General features: G+C 41.1%; 2 protein-coding genes across 3 annotated transcripts in view; one reads left to right on the forward strand and one right to left on the reverse strand.

Moving 5' to 3' along the window:
- The first annotated feature begins 124 nt into the window (after positions 1-124).
- Positions 125-16,208, forward strand: LOC121301385 (pyridoxal-dependent decarboxylase domain-containing protein 1-like). 2 transcript variants are annotated; one of them, XM_041230731.1, is made up of 23 exons: positions 125-274; positions 3,719-3,795; positions 4,055-4,114; positions 4,818-4,898; positions 5,120-5,269; positions 5,891-6,080; positions 7,544-7,612; positions 8,310-8,388; positions 8,478-8,562; positions 8,861-8,909; positions 9,148-9,249; positions 9,663-9,788; positions 10,005-10,055; positions 11,819-11,882; positions 12,075-12,145; positions 12,351-12,456; positions 12,697-12,868; positions 13,216-13,334; positions 13,632-13,753; positions 14,003-14,095; positions 14,935-15,031; positions 15,152-15,256; positions 15,363-16,208. In XM_041230731.1, the coding sequence occupies exons 1-23, from the start codon at positions 254-256 to the stop codon at positions 15,614-15,616; spliced, it is 2,343 nt and encodes a 780-aa protein (XP_041086665.1). In that variant the 5' UTR covers positions 125-253; the 3' UTR covers positions 15,617-16,208. The 2 variants fall into 2 exon arrangements, with proteins under 2 accessions (XP_041086665.1, XP_041086666.1); XM_041230732.1 differs by having other exon boundaries at positions 5,123-5,269.
- A 4,787-nt stretch (positions 16,209-20,995) lies between these two features.
- The window catches only part of LOC121301207 (RNA polymerase I-specific transcription initiation factor RRN3-like), a 4,573-nt gene continuing 568 nt past the window's right edge, over positions 20,996-25,000 (reverse strand). The window contains exons 2-11 of the mRNA XM_041230352.1: positions 24,859-24,957; positions 24,602-24,700; positions 24,324-24,459; positions 23,933-24,063; positions 23,626-23,756; positions 23,120-23,304; positions 22,572-22,680; positions 22,303-22,455; positions 21,826-21,913; positions 20,996-21,547 (exon numbers count right to left, since the gene is read on the reverse strand). Coding sequence (XP_041086286.1) covers positions 21,392-21,547; positions 21,826-21,913; positions 22,303-22,455; positions 22,572-22,680; positions 23,120-23,304; positions 23,626-23,756; positions 23,933-24,063; positions 24,324-24,459; positions 24,602-24,700; positions 24,859-24,957 — 1,287 coding nt within the window. The 3' untranslated portion in view covers positions 20,996-21,391. The remainder of the gene's footprint in view (positions 21,548-21,825; positions 21,914-22,302; positions 22,456-22,571; positions 22,681-23,119; positions 23,305-23,625; positions 23,757-23,932; positions 24,064-24,323; positions 24,460-24,601; positions 24,701-24,858; positions 24,958-25,000) is intronic.

Genomic DNA, 25,000 nt, shown 5'->3' on the forward strand with positions numbered 1-25,000 from the left:
GACTTTAAACAAATAAATAAATTACAGAGGCAAATAAATTACCGACGTTACGCATCTTCGCGTTGACTCGCTGCCTGGTAACGACGTGAGACGTCAACGCTGCCAGCGTGGAAAAGCCGAGGTGCTCCAGGAAGTAAACGAAACCATTCTGTCGTTGGAGAAGAGTGTGTCAAGGAAGCTGAATTATAACATCGCTGAAATATCAGATAAATTCATAGACGGGGCGATCGTTCTGTCCCTGCCTGCTGTCGTCATGGACACCTCATTTCAGCAGGTACTGCACCGGCTTCGTTATATATTAATGTGCAGAAATCTTTTTATTTGTGTTGTGTGAAATGTTTTTGACAGCTTATGAGGATTTTGTGCATGTTTTCAATAGGAAGACAATATTGGATGGCCAGTTGCAGCGGTTCTAGATTTGCATTGCTAGGGTATGGCGTTAAGTCTTGTGATTTATCATTATGCTTTGACGTTACAGTGCCGATGAGTGCCGGCTGGCGATTTAAACCAGTCAACGAGGTGTCACAGACAATTTTGCAGTGGTTTACGGAGACTGAGAGAGGGCGTACGTACGGGCGGCCTTCCCTCTGTCCATACACATCCTGTTACAGAGTAACAATGTGTGTGACCAGTTGTTTTGGTCCTTCTGCAAATATAACGTGTCAGTAATGTAATTCCAGTACAGCAAATTTCACGATGCTATACTTTAATCTATAGTCTACACTGTTTGGATCCATTATTACGCGTTTATTGTTACACTACACTTTTATGAAACTTGTTCTATTGTTCAGGGATTTAGACACCGTTGAATTGTTTTGTATTGAAGTGTGCAATCATACAACCTACACTGGTGGCAAAATAAGAACGCCTGTGTTACAATATTCTTAAAGCCACACTGTTAACTGACTGTTTATGCAATCAAATTATAATTCTCTAGTGCCGCCTGAGACTCTTGTCTGACTTGTTCCTGTAAACCGATCCTACAGAACGAGGTTTAGTTATGTATTTATACATTTTTTTGGTATGATTTGTCATCATATTTTGCTTTCATTATTTCTACCCAAGGCCAGTTACACAAATTATGCAACCTCACAGTCAGCATTTCAAAATCATTCTAATACATATGGGGTGTCATTTTGAAGGTAATTATCTTTAGAAAGTGTGTCATATGTATGGGTTATTTACGCCTACACGAAACTCAGTGCATCCATGCAATGTCCTGAAGCCTGAGGCTAAACCCTGAAACGTGTTTGATTTTTACCACATAAAATGAATAGAAATTGCTTGATTTTTGCAGTTGTACTTAGGTATACCAAGGAGGATTTCTAATGCTAATACGTTTCTTAGCTTTCACTTGTTTTGTGTTATTGATCATTTATATATCGCTTCATCCCTGTATGTCCAACAGTGAAAAAATACTTTTTTCAATCTCAACAATTAACACTGCCAAGCAATTGCCACATTCAAACTTCAATGGCCTTTGTGTGTGTGTGTGTCTATATATATATATATATATATATATATATATATATATATATATATATATATATATATATATATAAAACCATATAAACCATTTACAGTACTGCTATTATTTATTGTAAATTAGAAATACTGGTGTTGGACATGAAAAACTAATTGTATGTCTGACATCAGTAAATGTACACTATATATAATTCCAATCAAGGTTGAAGATTGCTTCTGTTGTAGTGTATTGATAACGAGTCTGGTATTAGTACATATAGAAAAAATGTGTTCTCAAGCATCATAGATACCTGTTCACCTGAGTATATCTGACACCATGGTGTTTTATAAGAACTTCTCCCTTATCAAGAAAGGTGGACAAATTATATCTATCTGAATTGCAGTCTTAATTGGTTGACGTACAATCCCTGTACAACACTTTACAAGTGTGCAACTGCATTACACTGACATGTAGAAGTTACAGTTTGTATTTAAGCCATTCAAAGTACTCCACTCGAACAAAATGTTTTCTACATTGGGCCATAAACACTTTCCTTCTCTGTCAGCTTGTTTTAAGTTTGTCAAATGGCAATTCATTTGACAATTGACAATTAAGGCAATTCACAGAGACTGACAGCTATTCTGTTAACAGTGAAGCAGTGAAGCAGTGTAGCTGTGACATTTTCATATTGCCTAAGAGGGTTAATCTCTGATCATACACTGTTCCCCCTTTTTCCACTATTTTGGGTTGTCTTTACCTTTGTCCTTACTCGGCTGAGCGGAAAACCCATTTCTACTTTTTCCCTGTGATTGAAATTGAGACACATTGTACTAATGTCGGTGTGCCTCAAGCAAATATAGGTCAGCATCAAAATTAATGTGATTTTAATCTAAGACAAATATTATATCAAAAGTCTTGCCTAAAACTGTTATTTAAAAAAGACACACAAAAAAACCAAACAAACAATAATGGTTGTAATATTGAACTGCAGCTGAGCTACAATTATGCAGTTTTATAGTAGTTCTGATGTGTCCAGGATACAAAATCTGGGTTAGACAGAGCTTCAGTGAGACACAAAATTGCTAGGGACATATGCATGAGGACTAATCTGTTTTCTGTCCTGCAGAGTAGCCATTTTATCTCAACTTTAAATCTTCTGTCATCCCATGAAGTCTTTACCAGTTCTTCAGAAGTGGTTATTTTAGTCTGGGTAGAGGAGTCACAGTTCTTATAGAACAGAAGGCAATATAATTGTATAGAATAGCCTGGCTACTCAAATGTATTCTTTCCACTTTGCAGTACAAGCAAGCTGTGTAAATTCTGTAATCAGAATGTTTTTTACTGCAAGAGGTCAGAGGGATAATAATCGTCATGTAGTCTATTTGTAGGAAATGGTTGTATGGGGATGGTACTGTGTTGTAAGAGTCTATCCCCTGCTCCCAGCAGTCAAGTTAGAATTATAAAGACATGTAGGGAAATCTACGGTGATAGGCTATGCCTTGTTTTTTGTATTCTTCTGTTTGTGGAAGAAGTCAGAAGAACATGGAGTAAACACTCCACTCATCCTACTGATTTGTGTGCTGTTGCTGAGACTCCTGTTTCTTCCTTAAGGCAGGAATAGGGGCCGACTCCTATTGACAATGGAAGTAAATACAGCAGAGGTCGAGGTTGGTTTAGCATGAGACACGGTAGAAAGAAATAGCCAGGCCTCTTATTTGCATGTGGGCAATTCATTGTCCATTTTTTATCGAGTGACGATCTGTGCACAAGCTCATGACCTCCTTGAGGATGAAGATCCAAAACCTGTGTGGATCTCCTGTTTTTTTCACCAGCTTAGTATGTACAGCCCACTTTTTTTGTGAATGGAAATAAACACTGTTCCTGGTGCCAACAGGATGTGCTTTGCAGACATCCCTTGAGGAAGTTTAAAAAGCACTGCTGGTTTTTTTTTACGCTGTTCTTTCAATATTTGCTGTACAGCAAGTAGATGATTAAACACAGCAGTAAAGTTTCTACAGTACAACTTGTTGGGATCGAAGGTCACGACTATGATGTAAGTTCACTTTTGTGTTTTATTTTATTTTCTGCAGCTGTATGTTACATTCTCCAGCGCTGCCAGTTTAACAAGGTGCTTGATGACTTTACTCACTTGTTTGGATTCCAGTCATTGTCTCAAGCAGTTGCGGCCCTCAGTATGCTACTCTCAGCACAGAGGAGAGATTGCCATCTAACCTGTTCTTCCGCTTTGTCCAGATTACAGTGGATCCCACTTTAGCTGAGATGGGGAAGAACCTCAATGAAGCCATGAGGATTTTAGAAGATGGTCATAGGTAGGTTATCTTGCTGTATCAGTCTGTGGTCGGTTTGTAACAAACATGCATGTTTAAACCTGCCATTGACTACCAGTTTAATCTGCTTGACCAAATCTTATTTTGCAGGTAGCTATTTGTCCAAATGGGGTTCCCCTCCAGTAGCTTTGCAGGGTTTAAGGCGCATACTAGTGGTGGTGTTGACAAACACACAATTAATTTGCTCTATAATGTTCCCAGATCAGCACCCCTCTCTGTAATAATGTGTATTTCTGTGCAGGGAGAGTGAGGAGCAGTGGAGGCACAGCAGGAAGGATATTCCAGGACCACTGCAAGGCAGGTATGAAAACATCAAAGTCTTCACTGGACACTGACAACAACTTGTCAGTGTTTTATTGTCTGGCTTCAAAGTTTTAGCAGCACTGTTTTCAACAGGCTGTTTTTGCTGCTATATATTCTCATGCTTTTGTAAATGTTGTTACATTTTAATTGAAATGTGTTTTTAGGATTTTTTAATATCAAGAATGTTTTTAAACTCCTTTTATTTATTGAACTCCTGCTCGCATTGTGAACCTGATGAAGACACGTTGGTGTCGAAATGCGTTTGATTGTTTGTTACAATCATGTTTTTAAATTAATAGAGTTTTTTTTTTGAAGAAAACAAATGAGCAGGAGTTAAATAATTAATCCTTTTGAAGCAAAATGACGAGAGTACGACCATTAATGTCTCTATGGAAACACTTTTGGTAAGCCATCTTAACTGAAAGTTTGGCTGAAAGAATTTTAAACTTTTGCATTGCCGCAGAGACTCTTCGTTACATGTAGTTACCTTATACAGGTCAGCACCTCATCAATATCAAGCACTGTAGTGCACAAATAACTTTTTTGTTATATGTACTATATTATTCTTTTTCTCTGTCCTTGTCAATTTTTTCATTTTGAAAATCGGGCACTAATGATTATTTGGAGTGCTTGAAAGAGCTGGGTGGATAAATGTCTAGTTGGAATACCCCTGTATCTGTCTCTCTGTGCTTTGGTTCCAGCGGACAGGATGTGGCCCATATTCTCCAGCTGGTACAGAACCTCATGCATGGAGATGAAAACGAGGACTCGCAGTCTCACCGGTAAGGAGAGGCCGCATCAGTGACATTTCAGTCAGTGATACAAGTTAAAGGCGCCTTGCAAAAAGCCCTGTTTTTTCAGATTGCAATGTTTTTTTTATTCTGAAAGAACAGACAAGTAATGTAGATGATAATGTAAATGATAAACATAATGACATGTTCTGGAATTGGGCTTTCTGAGTGCTTCACAGCTCCCAGTATTCTAACAACAGTGTTTTTTTCAGCAGGATGCAGAATGTGGGAGAGCAAGGTCACATGGCCTTGCTGGGGCACAGTCTGGCTGCCTACATCTCAGTGCTGGACAAGGAGAGGCTGCGCAAACTGACCACTCGCATCCTCTCCGACACCACCCTCTGGCTCTGCAGACTCTTCAGGTATGGAACCGCCTCTTAGACATATTGGAAACCAAATAATATGTATATTTACTGTGTGTGACTCAAATTTCTGATTGTAGGGCAATATCGATTAAGGCTAACGATTTTATAGATATATATATATATATATATATATATATATATATATATATATATATATATATATATATATATATATATATATATATATATATATATATCATTGTATATAGGTTTTTTTTCATCAAATTTTTAAATGCCCGACTTGCCAATGTCGTTCACTGCCCCCACCCACTTGTTGATCTGTAAGCCAATCAGCTCTTTTCACCCATTTTCAATCATGGATGCAAGGTCCTAGCTAGGTATTGTGGGATGCCTGACCAGTAGACTCTCTTAACTATAAAGAAGTGACCTATGCCAGGCCGGTTTTTTTATTTATTTTTTCCTCCAAAACTTACGGGAGCTCAAAGGCCAGTACAGTGCAACCGGTGGGCCCCCAGCTATGATTTGGCAATTCAGCGTGACCAGGGTTGGACCCAGCGAGCTCCCTATGGTATTGATTGCCCTGCACTCCTAACTAGGCTGGAGTTCTGCCAATCCCAGATGTGCTGCTCATGGTTTTTCAAATCACTCTTTTGGTAGATATGAGAACGGTTCAGCGTGCTACCACGAGGATGACCGGGAGGGGCTCCTGAAGGTATGCCGGCTCGTTATCCACTCCCACTTCGATGATTACAGCACAGAGGGCTTCAACGTGCTATACAACAAACAGCCTGTCATCTACCAGAGCACCGCCTGCAGGTCAGGCCTGGGGCAGCACCTCTGCAACCAGGTAAGAACCCAGTGCACCTTCTGAGGCTTTGTATTGTTTTGTGTCATTGTGCCCGTGGGGCAGTACATTAGATTTAGGTTAGAAGTGGGATAGAAAAAGGTTCAAATGGAGGGGGGGCTTTGGCAAGAGGATCTGGGTTTGAGCATACAGGGTGATTATGAACTCAGTTGGCCACTTTGCTCTGCTGTGGGGGAAAAAGGATTTCTAAATTCAAGGATGCCATCCATCAAGAGGTTCTTCTGTTTGTAATGCTCACAAGGAGGACTGCAGATGAGATGGGAGGAAGCTGTATCGAACAGATCATGCAGTAACACTTACTGTACATGTGTTTGGCTGCTTCCTTACCTTGTTGCACCGAGGTAAATGTTTGGTTTCCATCAGTGCAAAGCGACCAACTTTTAAATTGCCCTACAATTTTCTATTCTGGTTTGCATTTTTCCTGCTCAGGAAATTCTCCTTTGTGTTGCACCAGGATCATTGCTGTTTGTTTTTGTCTCTTCTTTGTGTGCTTTGCCCTTCTGGTTATTATGTATTGTTTTGAATGGATTTTTCTGACGTGCTGGTATTAATAGCTTTTTAAACCTGTTCTTCAACATTGTTATAACCTTGGGGTGTAGTTTAGGGGCTGTTCTGCCCCCTATTAAACTATTTGTCAATCTGCCTGTTTAATTCCTAGTTCACGCCCATATTCCCAGTCTTGTGTTTCTTCCTTCTGCCCTTCCTTCCTCTTCCACTATGCTGTGCTACCTCTGCAAAAGACTCCCTCTAGGGGCAAGTGAAGCTCCCTTTGCCTACCCTAGAGGCCCAGCCGCACCAGCCTCTCCTCTGCAAGGATGGCTCTCCGTGAGCCAAGGAGAACCACTTTACTCTATATTAAGTCACAAGCACTCTCCTCTCCTCCTAAACCACTGAGGCCCTTCTGCCACACAGCCTTTCCTCCTGTCCCGTGAACTAATCGCCAATATGCAAAAGCTGCTTTGCAAGTAAACAAATGTAAAACATGTAAGAGAAGAGAGTGAAAGTGAAACCTGAAGAAAAGGGGCGCAAAACTGACCAACAAAATGTTAGTGGACAGGAGGTTAACAGTAGGTTTGTTTATATGACTATATATGACAGGTATAACTATAAAGACTGAAGAAGATTAGCCACACAGAATAAATAAGAGAAAGAATCCTTAATCCGGCAGTTACCAGGACACAGTGATGTCAAAATCTCGATGCAGCAAACAGTACATTCCAGGCAGCTTAATCCTTTGAATTTAATTGCCATTCTGTCTTTACCACAGTGTTTCTGAAAAACCATGATACAGTACTATAGGCAGGTTCAAATACATAACACAGTGATGCTTTAAATAATCAAACTCAAAAATCAGAAATCCTTTGTGCAACTCTCCTTCAACAGACAGGACTAGGACAGTATAGCCAGCCATGGGGTGCTGACCATGTTTTGCTCTCTCTCTCTAGCTGGGCCTGCCTTTCTCCAGCCTCTGCACAGTCCCCTGTAACACCATGTTTGGCTCCCAGCACCAGATGGTAGGTCCTTAATGGATTGCTGAACAGCAGGGCTGTTCAACGGATGACTCTTGAGCCATCGATGGCTTGTTGAACTTCACAACGCGGCTCTTTTGCAGGATCCCATTAGGTTTTTAATGGATTTGAAAAGACCTCAGTTCAATCTGCAGTCTTTGGTAGATGCAAGTACAGTGAAAATACATAATTTAAATAAGCAATGTTTTAATGAGCACAAAACTACTGAAGGGTTGTCAGAGTGTAGTTTCTACTGGTAATCAGAGGTTGGGCAGCTCGTTTTATATCATTTAAGAGTGTAATGCATTGTGGGCACTCTTTAAACACCTAAGCAGTACAGTGGTGAAAGTGTGTCCATCAAGAGGATCAATTGAATTATTGGGGAGATGTTCCTAGATAGTGTTGAATAATTGTCCAAAGTGAAAACATGCACTGTAGTGCACTTGCTTTGGAAAGGTTCATTTCATCACCAAAAATAGTTCTGGATCTTAACTTGAAAGCCCATGAGCAATTTGGTGGATAATAAAGTCAATGTTCTGCATCACAATATGTGGATAATGACATAACACAATGCAAGTGGAGGTCCTGATCAACCACTGTATAACTTGAAAGAAGATAAGTGATGGCTCATTAGTAAGCAGCTATCGGCCGTTGTTCTGTTACTCCACCCTACTTTTCTCATCGGATGCCGTTTTTATTGCAGGATGTTGCTTTGCTAGACAGACTCATTAAAGACGACGTGGACTCTGGGAAGCTGCCCTTGCTACTTATCGCTAACGCTGGTGAGTACTAAAGAAGTTTCCACGTTCTTCTAAAAGGAAACCCCCTTGGAAACATGCTCAGGCTATTGCCCCTTTCTCTTGGTCCCCAGGCACGCCTGCTGCAGGACACACGGACAAGCTGGGCCGTCTGAAGGAGCTGTGTGCCCAGTACAGCATGTGGCTTCATGTCGAGGGGTAGGTAGCACATCAACTAACTAGAAAACCTGTAGTGAGTATAGCAGCTATAGGAAAACAATGACACTTTCAAAATGTAATGACCCATATAGTTATGCAGGTAATGGCTGTGTAGTACTGGCAACCAGATATGGGGACCCATTAAAATAACCTTTATGATAAGGTAGGCTTTCTAAACTATGCAAGTTTAGTGTTGAAACAAGTTGCTTACAAAGACATCGTTGAGGTGTACTAAACACTGCAGTCTTCAGGTTGGTCCTCTTTCGTAAAAAGGTTTTGTTTTTTGTTTTTCCCCCAGGGTAAACCTGGCAACCCTGGCTTTGGCATATGTTAAGTCCTCAGTAATGGTAGGTCAATGTTTTTTTTAGAAACCCCTAATAATATTTTTTAGATACCTAAAATACGTGATAGTAGTATAATGTCATGATGCAGCATTCTCCTCCTCGGTCTAATAATACTGTTTTAGATCTTTCACTTGAAAGAATGAAATAGCTATGCTGTGAAACAATATAAGAGTCAATCGTTAAATGCCTTGTTTGTTGACCTAATGACTGTACTGTGACATGCAGTTCTTGTCTCTTCCAGGCCGCCACTAAGTGTGACAGCATGACCCTGACGCTGGGACCCTGGCTGGGGCTGCCGGCTGTGCCTGCGGTCACCCTGTACCGACACGAGGATCCTGCCTTGGTCAGTGACAACCACACTTGACATACATGCATGCATGCATTTATTTTTGTCTCTTGCCATTTTGTAAATGAAAGAATAATTAACTGCACTCTAATAAGATTTATTTTGTTAATTAAAAAATATTGGAAAACTTATTTTGTGAACTGTTAAAAAAAAAAAAAAAAAAAAAAAAATAATAATAATAATATTCAGTCAGCTGGTCATGGATTGGACATGAAATAGAGACACATTGTGGCAGAGCTTATTGAATCCTAACCTGCCTGGAAATTTCTCAGATAAATTCAGTTCCCTTTTTTAACAGTGCTTACTGTTATTCTCATATAGGTGCTTCACAGATGCAATGTTTGTATATCTACAGTAATATTAACAGTTCCTTGGATCAGTAACGACATACCTCTGCCACTGTGTTTCAGACGCTGGCAGCGGGCCTGACCTCCAGCCAGCCTGTGGAGAAGCTGCGTGCGCTGCCACTCTGGCTGTCCCTGCAGTACCTGGGACATGATGGCATCGTGGAGCGCATCAGACACGCCTCCCAGCTGGTGAGCCCTCCGTCCATTCATATTGCACAGCTGCTGGCTGCACTCTTACAGTTACTCAGGTCTGTCTCGCTCCAGCAGATCACGTGATTGCTGCGGGACTCTCGGGCGCTCGTGTGCCCGTGACAGTGCTGCTTCCTCTTACTTAACCACCTGCCAAGTTTCAGAGTTCTGCTAACCCCGGATTTTGCAGATTGATTTGCGTTTTTGTCATTACAGAGCCAGAGACTGTTAGATCATCTGACAAAGCAGACAGCTATTACCACAGCGGTATGTCTTCTTGTTGCAGTTTTTGGGGGGGAGGGTTTATGTATATGAATAAGTACAGTAAATATGTATGTCCTAATACTGTAAATAGTGTACTGAACATTTATTTTCCCCCTGTATTCATTTAAATGGAAGTTGTTTTTCTATTTCCAAGTCTCACACAGCATTTTCTTTTTTTTTTTGTGGAGGCCAAGGATGCATTTAATTAAAGGCATCACTCATTTTAAGACCCAACATAAAAATTAAAAATAAAATACTGTGTATGATTCATAAAACATTTGGAGCATTTTATAGACAGCTTGGGTCAACTGTTAAAGGTAACTGGCTGCACTGTATATAACAAAAAGATGGTGGTTAGTTTTAAGCTGCCACACGATGCAAGTGTGCATTCACCAGGAGCTCCGTGGCAATGCGGTGTTTCTTCTCAAGGGTTTAAAACTGGTAAAACACTGAATCCTTTGTTTAGACAGTGATAAGCAGTGAAGGTCCCTGCCTTGGTTTCAGGGGCTGGTGGCTCATTCGAGGGTCCCTCCTGTCACTATGGGCTCACTCTGGGACATCCCGTTAAACTCTAATTCTGTCCATTGTAATTGGGACCAACCTGCTGCCCGCTCCTTTCCTTTCTCCCCATTCCTTGCAAAGGAAGCCAAAACCACTGTAGTTTACTGCAGATTCAAAAAAAAAAAAAAAAAAAAAAAAAGTCACAATGCTAGTCACCCTTGTTACTGTTACTTAATAAATAAAGTCTCTTAATCTGTTTGAGATTTCTCAGAGTAAAGATAATGCATTAGTGAAAATAGCTTTTAAAAACCCTAGGCCCTACACTCTTTTAAGGCTGTCTGGGTCTATTGTACAAGCACACTTCTAGATCAACCTAGACCGAGTGATGAACAGGCAATACGCTGCTTATTACACCAACATTTCAATGCTCAATAACACAAGGGTTCAGCCAGAGCAAAGCAGTTATTTTTAAGAGGTGCATTGGATGTAGTTGTGTGAACTATATTTTTGAAAATGTATTTATTGAGGAATCAGATTCCTCTGTTCTCTTCCCATACTGCATTCTGGATCTTGGCCAGACTCTTGTGTTTACTTCACCTCAACCCAGTACATCTGTGGTTACCAGCCAATCTTGAGTTTAATCTTTGAACAAGAATGTCATAATACTGTACTCCATGCTAACCAATCATGAAATATCCTGATCACAGAATTTGCCAGTGATGAATTATATAGCTGTGACTTGTATTATTTTCAGAACTGAAAGGTGACTCATGTCATGCATCTATTAAGACATGAGTCTCTCCTGTAACACTAATGTGTATTTACTGCTGGGTTTAAAGTGGATTAGATTTTGGTTTAAAAGCTTATTAACAAATGGATTGCCTGGTGAGGGGGCTTTTACTGGGTAGATTTAAAGGAAACCCCTGCAACACCAAGACCGGTAGGAAAGTATGGTTAATACTCAAGCAGATCCAGATATTGAGTCTTAGACCCGTTGATAAAAATCTGCAATTGATAGGGTACAATCATAGATAAATAGAAAAGGGAGGTAGTTATTGCAACAGTGTGATTCCGTGGTTAAAGAAAAGGACTTGTAACCAGGAGGCCCCCGGTTCAAATCCTGGCTCACTCACTGACTCACAAATCACTTAACCTCCTTGTACTACCAAGAACCTATTATTAGCTTTGAGTTGTGGTATTGTGGGGAGTACACGCTAGGTGTGTCACTAATACTGATCTCTTCCTTCTCTCTGTTCCTCTGTCAGGTGGAAGATGATTTAAACTCCCCGGTGGTTGTCTTTCGGTTTGCACAGACCAATGCTAACTTAGGTGAGTGGATTGATCTGGGTGAGCTGTGTCAAAGCACACAATAACAGAACACACCTCTGTATCATAATCCTCTGTACATCATGTGTTTCTACCTAGGACATCCTGCAGGATACAGGTCAAATAAACGTTGAGATGCAATGCAAGGTTCTGGCCACACTAACTTTCCACCTTCTCTGCCCCCCACCCTACCAGCTGAGAGTGGGGGTCCACTAGAGACACCCCCCAGCAATGACCGAGAGATCCAGGACACCCTGAACCGATGGGTAAGCTCCGCTCAGTCAGTTCTTTATAGTATTAATGAAAAACACCTTGTGCTTTTATATTTGAGACACATACATGTGCTTCTATGGTGATATAAACACCAAAGGAGTAACTGCTTTTGGACAGTAAGCCATATATAGCCTGGTACAAGCCCATGCATTGATTTCTGTGATTTTTATACAGTGTTTGTATTGCCTGTGTCTGCAGCTGGGAGAGCAGCTGGCCCTGCTGGTTCCAGCCAGTGGAGTGGACATAGTGAACCTGGAGGATGAGGGAAGCTGTGTGAGGTTCAGTCCCCTGATGACATCAGCAGGTAATGTGGAACTCAGTTTCCTGTTGGTTATTAACACACAACATTAGGAATGCAATTAAGACTCCCATTGCATAACAGTTTGATCCATTCCTAGTTTTACTATGTGTTTTACAAAGTCACCCCTGAGCTTGTTACCGGTACACTGTGGCTAATAAAGCTCATATTAACACCTGGAATGGGCGAAACTGCAGTGCAGTTGGAGTCTTACTCCTATTCCTTCACTTGGCTTTTTTTTCCCAGTTTTGGGAACGAAAGACGAGGATGTGGACGCGCTGGCTGAGCGTCTGCAGGAGAAGATCCCTGTTCTGATCAGCACCCTGCAGCTGCGAGAGGTGTTCAGAAAGGAGGTGCGCCGCACTGCTGCACTCACTTACATAGAGGACCTCAGCTGGCCAGGACTGGGAACAGTTAGGTGTGTTCACTTCCTTCTGGATTCAATGATCTGTCATGAACTGATGCAAATAACTTGTGACGGTCTGTTCTGAAAATTGATTTATTAGTTCAACAGTTCGTGTTATCTGCATTTCTCTTGGGAGCTTGCCACAAGGTAGCAGAAGTGTTCCATAAGCTATTCGCAAGCAGGCCTTGCATGCTATTTCTAATCACGCTTCAGAAATCGTGCAAGCTAGTATTCTACAACAAGACAGCAGCAATCTCTTGCTGAGAAGCCATTAAGCTTGTAGATGCTTGCAAAAAAAACCCAGCACAACACTAATTGACACCTGCCCCTTTCTCATGCTGGTGTGTTTCTGGTTGCAGGTACGAGATGAGCAGTGACGAGCCTGATGAGAATAAGAGGCAGGCAGAGCTGGAGAAGATAAGCAGCATGCTGCTGAAGAAACTAAAGGAGCTGGACTCTGACCTGACCTTCTCTACAGGTGAGTGTGGGTTCACTGTTTTAGGGGTCTGTTAGAATGATCTGATCTTACTGGTTTGTATCCTCAAGAACATGACATTCATAACCTGTGAAGATGAACAGCAAGAACAAAATTCTTACCAGTTCAATGCATCATGTTGTTAATACCCTCTACAGACTCCAGCATGATGTATTTCTGCTGTAGTTTGCACAAACTGATAGTCTGGTTTATATTGTCACCCTCATTATGGAATGGGTGTTTGGGCTCGCAGCTCTGAAACACTCAGGGGTAACAACATGACTTGTCTCTCTGACACAGGACCAGAGTTTGGCCCAGAGAAAAACTGCCTTTACATTGGCATGGCAACGGAAGATCTGGATGTGGCAGAGTTGGTGGAGATGATCGCTGCCATTGGACGAGAGATCGAGGAGAACTCCAGGGTGAGAGGCTGAGGGGTTTGAGTATGCCTGGGAAATTGGAGAAGAGACTATGTTGTATATGGTTGATGACTGTAAGTGTCTTTATCCAGGAAAAAAAAACAAAAAAAAAACCTCTCGCTCTGGGAAACCATTACTGCTATAGGTTAGACAAAGGACAACTCGGATTCAGCTACACCACTGTCTGCTTTATATTGGGAGTGAATCTTGTAATCAGTCAGGCAGTGGGAATGACTTGCCTTGTTTTCTCAGCTCCTGGAGAACATGACTGAGGTGGTCCGCAAGGGGATCCTGGAGGCAGAGCTGCAGCTACAGAAAGCCACAGAGGAGAAACTCCTGGAGGAAGTGAGGGCCTGTCTACCACTTACTTCTAGTTGTGCCTCTGCAGAAATGAGTCGCTGCATAAACTCATTTTAGAATTTATATACATGTCTACTTTCGGTCAGGAAACGAAACTATTTAGATATGTAGTACAAATCACACAGGTTACACCGTATCATCTCCAGTTTACACCAGACTTGATTGATGGGTACCCCCACCTTAATGTTAACCAACGTTTTACTCAAAAAAAGGTTCTACACACTTGTGGGAGGTGTCATTTTATTAGAAATTGCACGGCAAGTCCAAAAATAAAAATCACAAAAAGGTATAAAATAGTTTTGAAAGAAAACAAAAGGTAGTTACAACTTAGTGTTTTATCTTTGACCTTGGGGTGAAACACCAGTAATAAAAATAAAAAAAAGGTCAAGGTCTTGGCTTCATCTGTGCAGAAATATAGATAGTTAAAATATTTGGTTTGCTTTGAAAAAATGTAAACCAAACCTAACCTCCCTCCCACCCCACATTTAATTTGAATCCGATGGCAGGAGTGAACCATTACTTTTATGTGACATGGAGATATTGCTAGCACTGCTATCATAGTAATGCAGTAAAGTATGGAATATGTTAATGAAGGTTTTGCACTCAATTCAGTTCCCATCAACCAACTTTTGACCCCTTGACCCGATCAGTCTTAATATAAATATGTGCCTTAAAATGACCCTGAGAACTGAGTTTTGTGTAAATCGGAGACAGTAGGGTTTAAAATCCAACCTTTTGGGGGTGATTTGTCATGGAATGCTTAACTGTCACGATATTCTCTGCTACAGTGGGTTTAATTCCATCCTCTATCCTTCTTCTTCTAGGGGGTTTTGCGTCAGCTACCTGTTGTTGGTTCCGTCCTGAACTGGTTTTCGCCCGTCCAGAGCTTGGTGAAGGGAAGGACCTTTAACCTGACGGCAGGTGGGCACAGACGGATCACATTTTTGGGACTGGAAAAAAGACCCGTGGTGCACATTGCACATCATCTTGAAAGGAATTTGATCAACCACGTGACATCCTTTTTATTTCTGCCTTCTTTAGGTTCCGTGGACTCTACAGAGCCAACCTACTCAATGAAAGCTCAAAGCACTGGAGGATCACTGCCTCCCACTCCCACCTCTGCCCGCACCAAACACAGGATCCCAGGTAAGACGGCCTCCCAGTCCTTGATCTCTAACCACTAGGCCACGCATCATGTTCCAAAAGTCAACAAATTGAGTAACACATTTTGTGTGTTTACTATTCTCTGCAGGTCAGAAGCTGTTCCGAAGGTCACTATTCAGCTCAGACTGTGTCAGTGAGACAAGCTCAGTGGGTCAGGTAGAGGAACTGGAGAAGGAGGAGCGTAGAGAGACTGCCCTTGAGGGAAGGGAGACCGAAGTCCAAAAAGAACCTGAACCCAAGGCTGAGCAGAGGGGAGAAACCCCAGGAGAGGGCGAGCAAGAGGGAAAGCGAGAGCTGGAGGTAGAAGGCAGGGAGACAGAGAATCCCTATATCCTGAGATAGGCACGCCAGGGGAGGTTTGAGGTGTGTGGTTGCAGCAGCTCAGCCTGGGTGTGGGGGAAGCCAAGTATATCCAGATTATTTTATATTGAGAAAAATAATACATATGGTAAAAAGTTAATCTGTAACCTGTAGTGAATTTGCAATTTGAGAATACCTGAAACTCAAAGTATAAAGAATGTGATAACAAACCGGTCCCTTGCAGCAGCATTGGGTTTTTTTTTTTTTTTTTTTCACAATTCAAGGTTTGCTAGTTCATTTCTGAATATTAATTTAATCCTGGATTCATCTGGGCTGAACTAAAAGTTTAGCAATGTTAAATCTGTATCATGCTGTACAGTGATACAGGACCTTCTAATCTATTTATGGTCAACAAAAGCCCTGTACTTACGGAATTCTGCATCTCTCGAAGTAAAGTTTGAAAACCTGATGTCACTAATGGCTTGGCACACTAATTGCTTGTTGCGATTTGTACTTATTTATTTGCGATAAAATTGCTTCAAGTAAAAGTTGACCATCTCTTTAACAAGAGTCTGTCAATCGGTGAATGTGCCATTGTACAGTTAGCATATATATATATATATATATATATATATATAAAGCCCTGTACTTACGGAATATATATTGTAGGGATTATTCGATAATATTGCTTCAAGTAAAAGTGACATCTCTTTAACCAGAGTTTGTCAATCGGTTATGGTTCCATTACTACCGAATCGGTCGCTTGCTGCAGTTAAAAAACATATAAACAACCAAAAAAAGCCCTGCTGCTGTTCTGGATTTGTTCATTTGCTTGTACTCTACTGGGGTTCAAATACGAGGTAATGCCTTTTTGCAAGGCACCTAGTTTTATTTTCAACCTCTGGAATTTCCACATCTCCTGTTGCAGGATGTGGACTGGCGTTTTCAGGTTGTAGTTCTCCTGGTTAGCGCGCCGCACACCTTTTTTCTGTCCCCCTGGCTTCCCAAAGCTTTGCACTCTGTTTCAGCTACCACTGGCAGGACAAAGCACTACTGCAAAATACAACCTTGCTGCTCAAGTGTCCAGCGTCTAAAAGACACTTCTCAATACAAACATAATTTCATATTAATTCATTTAATAACGTTTATTAACGTTTTTAAAAGCCTAACACCTCCTGCTCCCCAAAAACCTTGATGTTTAATTCTTATTTATTCTTATAAACTTCACTGAAAATCAGAACCTTCCAGAGATGCTCTCATATATAAATCTAAATAAAAAATGGTCTATTAATAACAAGATTAATGTAGTTTTAAATTTTTTCCAGAACAATGATTGATCATAGAAGTTTAGGTACCTCTTGTTATAATGGTCTTAATCTAGCAACTGCATCCAAGGAAAATGATTGTTAACCAGTGGATTTAGTTGTATGTCTGGTTCATCTGGATGCTTGGCATTTTAAAGAATGTATGTTCATATATTTATATGGTATTCATTAGGTTAGCTAATCAGTTCAAGGTACAAGGGCTAACAGCAGAACACTAAAACCAAACTGGGTACTCACAATTATAATAATAAAGGTGCTGGGACCATATTGGTTAACTACTGCCATTAAATCACACACAAGCACCTGGCATATAAAACAAACAAGAGGCTGCAGTGGCCCCTTACTAAAAGTATGCAAGTTTGTCTTGGGGTTATAAAGGCTGCATATAGCTCTGTCTCCAATTAGGAACAGGGCTACAGGGTAGAAGCTGTGAAGAAAAAGAGCAATACATGCAGTGTGCTGTAACAACACCACCTAAAGCAGCTCTTCTGTATTTACATTCAGAGGACACTTTTTTTTTTTTTATTATCCAGTCGGTGAGCAATGGAAGAGGCAGCTAACTTTGCTATGAGTTTTTTTATAGGGCTTAGCTATGGAGTGCGCTGCTATCTTTAGTCTCTGTCTGAGGCTTTTCATGCAGGATTTCTCTCTGCCTCAGTTCTCATGAAAATAGTCCAGGCTGTGCTATAAAAACACTTGCCAGTGCTAAGCAGTGGCGTCTACTTTGATTTTATTTATAACAGTAAACGTCACACTTGCCAAACCTAGATATAGATATAGATATATATATATATAGATATATATATATATATATATATATATATATATATGTAACAATATGTCTGCAGACGTGAACTTGAAAAGGTTAAGATTATTTGGAAAGAAATTTTTGTTTTTTAAATTGTGAAAATGCTTATGGATCTTTAACGATCTGGTCTTCCTTATACACACTTGTTTTGTATTTTTGGTGCAATGAAGAATATTGATTTATAGAGACTGGGAAAAAATTAAGTTTGTGTCTTGATTTAATATGTACTGTAGGGCTGGGAGGGCTAATGTTTGTTTTACCTTATATTTAATTTGTTGCGGTTTAAACACTAACACTGTATTTAAAGATTATTTTAAAAAGAAAGAGTAATTTGGACTGCTGTTAAAATGCCTCCTTTTAAAGGGGATTGCTCAATGGTTTCTTTTAAAGCTGTGACAATGAATCCAACCCAATGTCCTGTTCAGATTTTGTTTTTGGAAAAAACTAAATTATGTTCCAATCCTGACTACTTTTATTAAAACTTGGACATAAAACAGTTCTGTACCGAACTCTTTCCTGCAAAGGAATTTAACCTTATGGAGATGGGCGCTCTTTGTGTAGGTCTGTCTTGTAAAAGGTATGAAAGTGATTACCGATTTTTGCCCTATATTTACAGATGCATATATTTATTCTCTCTATCCATATAGCACTGTGGGCTAACCTCCAAAACAAGCAGCTAAGCACCTCCCCACCACACCACAGTTTAGTCTACAGACAATCTCAAGAGACTGTTTTGTGCTCACCGGATTGCATCCTCCAATCACCTATCTATCCAGACAGACCGATCCCTCGGGGGTGTATGAGTTGCTGCTTTAGACAGTGGTCAAGAGTGTAAACTCCATTGCAAATCCAGATCTAGAACACTTGATGACAACATCCCCCCCACCCCCCACCAGCATACTGTACACAGCAAGCAACAGAAACACTTCAGACAACACGCCCCCAAATAGGGCTCGAGATAGAAACGATTGATTTAAATATTTTTCAGTGTTAAAACAATTCACAGACATGCATAATAAAATGTACTTTGTGGACATAAATAACGCACAATGCACACAAATGATGAACGCTATTTTATTCCCTGTTAATTTTCAAATTGTCAAACTGTATTCTGCCTATGCCTCAGCATTTGCACTTCTCATCACACTGTCCTGAGGAATATTTCCACACAAAGACAGCCAAACCCTAAAATCAATAATAAATAAAACAATCTTTGCCTGGGAAATCCTGGAGCAGAAACCTGGGCAGTGGAAGGGTTTGCTTTGTGAACATAATGTAGTATGAAATTCTGGGATAAAAGTAAGTCCAGCATAGCAGTTTGGGTCAATCCTGGTTTTGTTACAAGCTTAGTTACAATCAGAAATGTTACTCTCCTTACATTTATTTATTTCTAAATCTATTTTAGAACCGAGAAGGTCCAAGAAATTAGATTAATACATTGTTATCCTGCAAATTACATTTTCAGAAATTAACTTTATTCATAAAGTGTTTCTGTTCTATATTTAAAGCAAACAACATTCTAGAAAGTTTATTAAAACAAAAACAAACAAACACATTTAAAACAGTCATGCCCAGCTCTGCCCAGCTGACATTATCTATTTTGTTGCATGTTCCGCACTCCATCAATGGAATCAATAGAGCTCTCAGTAATTGATCTACAGGCAGCAGGTGATAAATGTTCACTCTATGGAATCTAAGTGTGGTCCCTGTTTCGCCCCTGTTGTAAAACAACTGCATCTGTAACAAGCAGCCACACAGGATCACTACTGAACTAAGGACTCTCTGTAGCACGCCTATGCTTTCACTATGTTGCCACTTGCAGATCAACATTTAGGTGATTACTTCTTTATGAGTACTGGAAAGCAGTGCCAGATAAAAGTTGAAACCAAAACTGATAAATTAGAATGACAACTACAATTACAGCAAAACTGACTGCTGAAACTGCAATTATAATTACAATGCTATTTTGCTTTACAAGTTACAATTATGCTGCAGACAGTAATTACAATTATAATTAAAATTATACAAAAAAGTAATAAACACTGACAACCAACCAAGCAATAATCACAGATACAAATACAGAAACACTCTATAGCTTATATTTCTTTTCTTATAACAAATGGGGTCACCAAAAGTGGTTGAAAATACATTGATCGAATGACAAATACATTTACTCAGGTGTGCCAAGACTTAACTTCAGTTACAAAGACAATGTGAATTACAAGAATTACAAAATTGCACAGTTACAAATGGAATTGACCCGAGGTCTGGCAGAAGCACAAGGCTGGGCTCCTGTGGTATAGGTGCTTGTCTGTTTCAGTTTGTAACTTCCACCATGAATATGAAACATACAGTTCACATGTATTTAATATTATTTAATTTTCAGACCCTTATATACAAAAAAGCCTGGTTACAACTCGATACAGATGTCTCTGAAATCTTTTTAAAATTCATGTTTCACAATTTAATAAAACTACACATCCCTCCGTATTCTAGAAATTAAAAATGTCAATTCTACACACGATTTCTAGATGTTAAAAGAGATTGTAAAGTATTTAAATACTGGTTTGTTAAATGATGTCTCTTTGTAAATTAATTTCAGTGCCAACTAATGAAATTGTTAAGAAATAGGAGATTACAACATAAAGACACCTATTTATATTTTTATAAAAAAACATATTTACACACAACACATACTGTCTGTCTAGCAGTTTATTTGAAACGCTACCATAATAGAAAAGCTAGATCTGGCCAGTTCTTTGTGCAGAGGTATGCTATTGGCTAGCCAGAGAGAGCTGGCAAGGGACTGACTGAGTCATAAATCAACAAGTGGAAATACAGTGGATTCTAAACCAAAACGTTTAGCACCCACCCCCCACCAGTTAAAGGTGTCTAAGGACTGTCCAGTGCTGGCCCTGAAGGGCATGGTGAATCATAAATAGGGCTTCCGATTTTCAGTTTTAATCAAACCCCCTCCTTCCTGACTTGTATCTATCATTGATTCGTTCTGAATACTTTAAACCCACCCAACTACTGAGCACCATCAAATTCTACATTTCTACTGGAGACTCTGCTTGCGAGATTTAAAACGAGATTACAATTGCAGGAGGCGGCTTGTTCGCAGGATTTAAAACTGTATTAGATAGTGAGAATTTAATACTGAATTACAAATTGTGGCGAAATGTACAAACGCCTAGCCACACAAAAAAGTCCTGTCGAGTTACTACTATAGTGACAGATATAGAGAACAATAATTAAATATAGTATACAAAAAGCAAAAGCCCCGAAATTTTTAAAAAAAAAATGTACACAAAACTTGAAAACAGCTAAAAATAAGAACCAAAAAATGAAATGAAAACCGAAAACCAGATGTCCTAATCATAAAAGGACTGAAGACAAATAACTAACTTTACTGAATCCATTTCTAAACTATTATCAAATTCATATGTGCTGTTCTGGTTCCAAAACGATTCTACTGAAGTTAGGGTTACAGAGATTCCCAAAGAAACTCAAGAGGCAGCTTTGTGCCTACAAAGAAATGAGTAATGCTCGTCTTTCCTGAAAGGGGCACATTCAGAAATATGTGCGCCCGGTGGCAATGCAGCAAAGCTCTGTGTCCATGGTCGGTTTCTCCTGCCCGTTTGCTTCACTAATGCCCGCTGTGTGTTTTGACCGAGTGGCGCGTCAGAAGGGACGCTGCATGAAGGCGATGGGAGGCGAGCCCACGCTGCTGGGACTGCGCATGTGAGACTCGTAGGAGCCGGGGGTCAAGCCCACCACGGCCTCACTCTGGAGGCTCTCCCCTCGCAGGAAATCATCCTCCTCCTCTGTCAGAGAGTCCTGTGGAGGGACAGGAGCACACTGAGCAGAGGCAGACGACATGCACAGAATAACAGAACACAAAAACACTACAGTGAACATCCCGATCCAGATTGGTAAAAATGTCTTCCATCTCTAGATAAAAGACAATAAAAACAGAATTCAGGAACCAGCTGGATCTGAATTCAATTCAAATATGTATTTAAGTGACACACATAGGATACAAGCAGGCCAGCACTTAAAATGTCTTGAAAAGGCACATCTGAATTTTCCTGGTGAAGCATGCTCTCGTAAGTTACCTTTTTAGCTGGCTGCTTGGCTCCATCCACATCACACAGGCTCACCTCCTCCCAGACCTGGTAAATGGGCTGGATCATCTTCCCTGACCTGCCAGCATTCAAAACACACAGATACCAGGTAAGCAAGGCTTCAGGGCCTCTTAAAGCATCACACCTGCGCCGACACATACCTGCACAGCGCTGCCGTGGCAACTATCTGAAAACCCTTTTATGAATGCAGGTTTACCTTGGAATTACCGTAACCTACAGAACACAGACAGAGCCAATCCATAAGATCAAATTCATTTTAAAGCTAAACTGGGTGTGTTTTCTTATACTCTGTATCTTGGCAGGGATGGAATTAAGACTCATATTGCATAGCAGTTTCACCCATTCCAGACTTTGCTATGTGCTTGATTATCCACAATGTATAGAAAACAAGCTTGTGCGTAAAACCAGGAATGGATCAAACTGCTTTGCAATGGGAGTCATGGTTACCTCTTGAGCAGGTAGGGGTCAAAGGGGAAGAAGCTGTCCAGAGGGTTGGCGTTGGTGGTCAAGGAATCTCCTCCCAGACTGCTCCTCACCACAGGCAGCAGCTGCCTGTTATTACGCTCGATAATGGTGTAACAGAACACCAGCTGGTACTTCCTGGAAGGTAAAAGCACACACAAACACTTCACTGACAATCCAAAATACCTGTATGCTTTTTAAAAACTATCCTGCTTGAACATCAAATTTCCAGGATAGATAATTTCACTCTTTACCTTGTGATTTCTGCAAACATGTTTGTAACAGCCGGTAAGCACACCTTCAGAGGGTTCAGCTGGCACATTACTATCCGTTCAAAATTCAGCATTTGGAGGTATGCCAGACCTAACCAAAAAAAAAAAAAAAGAAATCTTAATTAAATGTATATAATTTTGTAAACGACATACTGGGAAACTTGTCCAATCGATGTGTTGGGGGGGGGGGGGGGGGGGGTTAATATCGTATTGCGCATAACGCCAGTCAACACCAGTCACAGGTGCAGTTTCCAGTTGTGCAGTGTCCATCTGCATTTAACACTATTCTATGGCTAGACAGTCTACATAGAAATGAATACAGAAACACCAAATATATTTGGCTAAATTACAATGGTCTATGATCCAAAGTGACAAGTCATGGAATTGTGTTGCCCATTCTCTACCCCTCTATGCTAAAGATTTAATCCCCCATAAAGTGCAGCAACAAAGGGGCCACGTAACCCCACAGTCACCCTGTTATACAGTTCTACCAGCCTTACATTTCCCCAATGAAGTCAAACCCTGCTCACCTTTGCGCAGGTTCCCCTCCAGCATCTGCCGGTGCCTGAACACAAAGGTGTAGAAGACTGCCTGGCAGGTAGCGTAGAAGGGCCCGTGCAGGGACACGTCACAAAAAGCTTTCGAACCCACATCCTGGCTGTCAATGTACTGGTGGAGCCAGGGGACCAGGAGGTCCAAGCATGCCTTCACTGTCCTAGGGGGAGGGAACTCAAATTCAGCAGGGTTCCCCTGGAAAAGCACCTCTCCTGGTCAGATGTGTTTGAAACTGCTTTAATAAGATCAGTTAACGCAGCCTGCACGTTTTTACATGTACGTTGTGCTGTCTTGATATAAGCTTTATTTTGTGCACATTTTCCCCCCTCTACTTTTACATGAACTAATGCATGTACTATACTGTAAATAACAATCTATCGCTCTCAACTGTGCATCTTTGTTGGTTGGTCCAGAACTAGCCCAGTACAAGCTGAGGCAGGCCTAGAGGTTGTGAGACACAGGATAGTGTGGAGACACTCACGGTATGGGGAGGAACTTGGCTCTGGCCAGAAAGCTGCCGATGTAACCTGCAGCAGTCTGCCGGATCACAGCCGGGTTGCTGGGGCTCTGCACCTTCTTCCACAGGTGCTCCAGAAAAGCTTCAGCCAGGCCCTGTGGAACCATCACAGCACCATGGTAACCACGAACCAAAGCAACAAATCAGTAATATTACAATGGTACTTCCGATCATTTTTGGCTTGCTAGATTTCTGTATTAAATAAATTTGGCTGAGCATGGCCCTTTTACAGCCAGAGATAGACCAGATCAGGTGGTTTTCTTGGACTCACCAGTCTGAAGCTGCAGAGGTAGAAGATGACGTACTGCACGTGACAGGAGGCGTGCGTGGGAAGGATGAGCTTGTCGAAGACAGCAATCAGGTCCCGATACAGCTCTTTAGTGCGAGTTAGCTCCAGTGTGCCTGAAAATAAGCACAGGCTGCAATGAGCCTTTTATAGCAGGTCAGCTCACTACAATACCCCTGAACTCCTGAACTCTGCCCCTTACAGTGTTCTTCCACTACCCAAAACCCCTTTGTGGAAACTGTTCTCAAAGATCAAGCCAGTTCAATAAATGTATTATTTCTGCAAGATAGAAAGATGTGTTCTTCCTTATAGATGGAAAAAAATGAAAATGGTTCCGGTACCAAGTATGCCCTCACTTCTCCTACCCCCACCTTACCTTTCACATAGCCGAGGTCTTTGATGTATGCCAGAAGGACCATCATAAGAACATCCAGACGGTCAGCTACAGTGTGAGCCATCACATCGCCCCCCGGAGGGCTGGAGGAATTGGGCACATTTTCCTTGTCTTCATCCTACATTCAAAAGAGATTTCATTTAGCATGCTTCTATAAATAATGCGCCCATGTCCTAGTAACACAAGAGTAACTGTACATAGTCACGCCCCTCTATTTCTAGTCCATCAGTATGCTAGCGTGAGGTGAGTTAGCTACGTACCATATCAAAGAGGCCTTCCTCTTGGGAGGCTCCGTTCTCATCAGCCCCCTGGGCAGCATTCTCTTCCGCGTCTTCAATATCACTCCGCGGAGCGCTCACCTGAAGGACGAGCAACAAATCAGACAGCACATTTCATGCTTAATAACGGTCCCAAAGAATTATACAGCATGCTAGCTAATCTTCTAGGTCTCACCCGACAACAGTCTCAGTATTTATAATCTCACCCACTCACCCTCCCAACACCCACCCCCTCTTACATCCAGTCTGAGCAGCTTCCCGATGACCAGCTCCAGGATCTCCTGCCGCAGGACTGGGAAGGCCACAGTGATCCGCAGCAGGTTGTGCACGTAGCACTCCTGCACAACACAAGGCCAGGCATTACAGCAATGCCACCTCCCT

This window comes from Polyodon spathula, chromosome 27 (assembly GCF_017654505.1).
Source record: "Polyodon spathula isolate WHYD16114869_AA chromosome 27, ASM1765450v1, whole genome shotgun sequence".
Taxonomy (NCBI): domain Eukaryota; kingdom Metazoa; phylum Chordata; class Actinopteri; order Acipenseriformes; family Polyodontidae; genus Polyodon; species Polyodon spathula.

What these genes read in the sequence shown, in the direction of transcription:
- LOC121301385 (XM_041230731.1), top strand. Translation starts at nt 254, where the DNA reads ATGGACACCTCATTTCAGCAG. An exon ending in CCAGGACCACTGCAAGGCAG is followed by an intron (nt 4,115 to 4,817) that starts GTATGAAAACAT and finishes CTTTGGTTCCAG; the next exon opens with CGGACAGGATGTGGCCCATA. An exon ending in GACACGAGGATCCTGCCTTG is followed by an intron (nt 9,250 to 9,662) that starts GTCAGTGACAAC and finishes ACTGTGTTTCAG; the next exon opens with ACGCTGGCAGCGGGCCTGAC.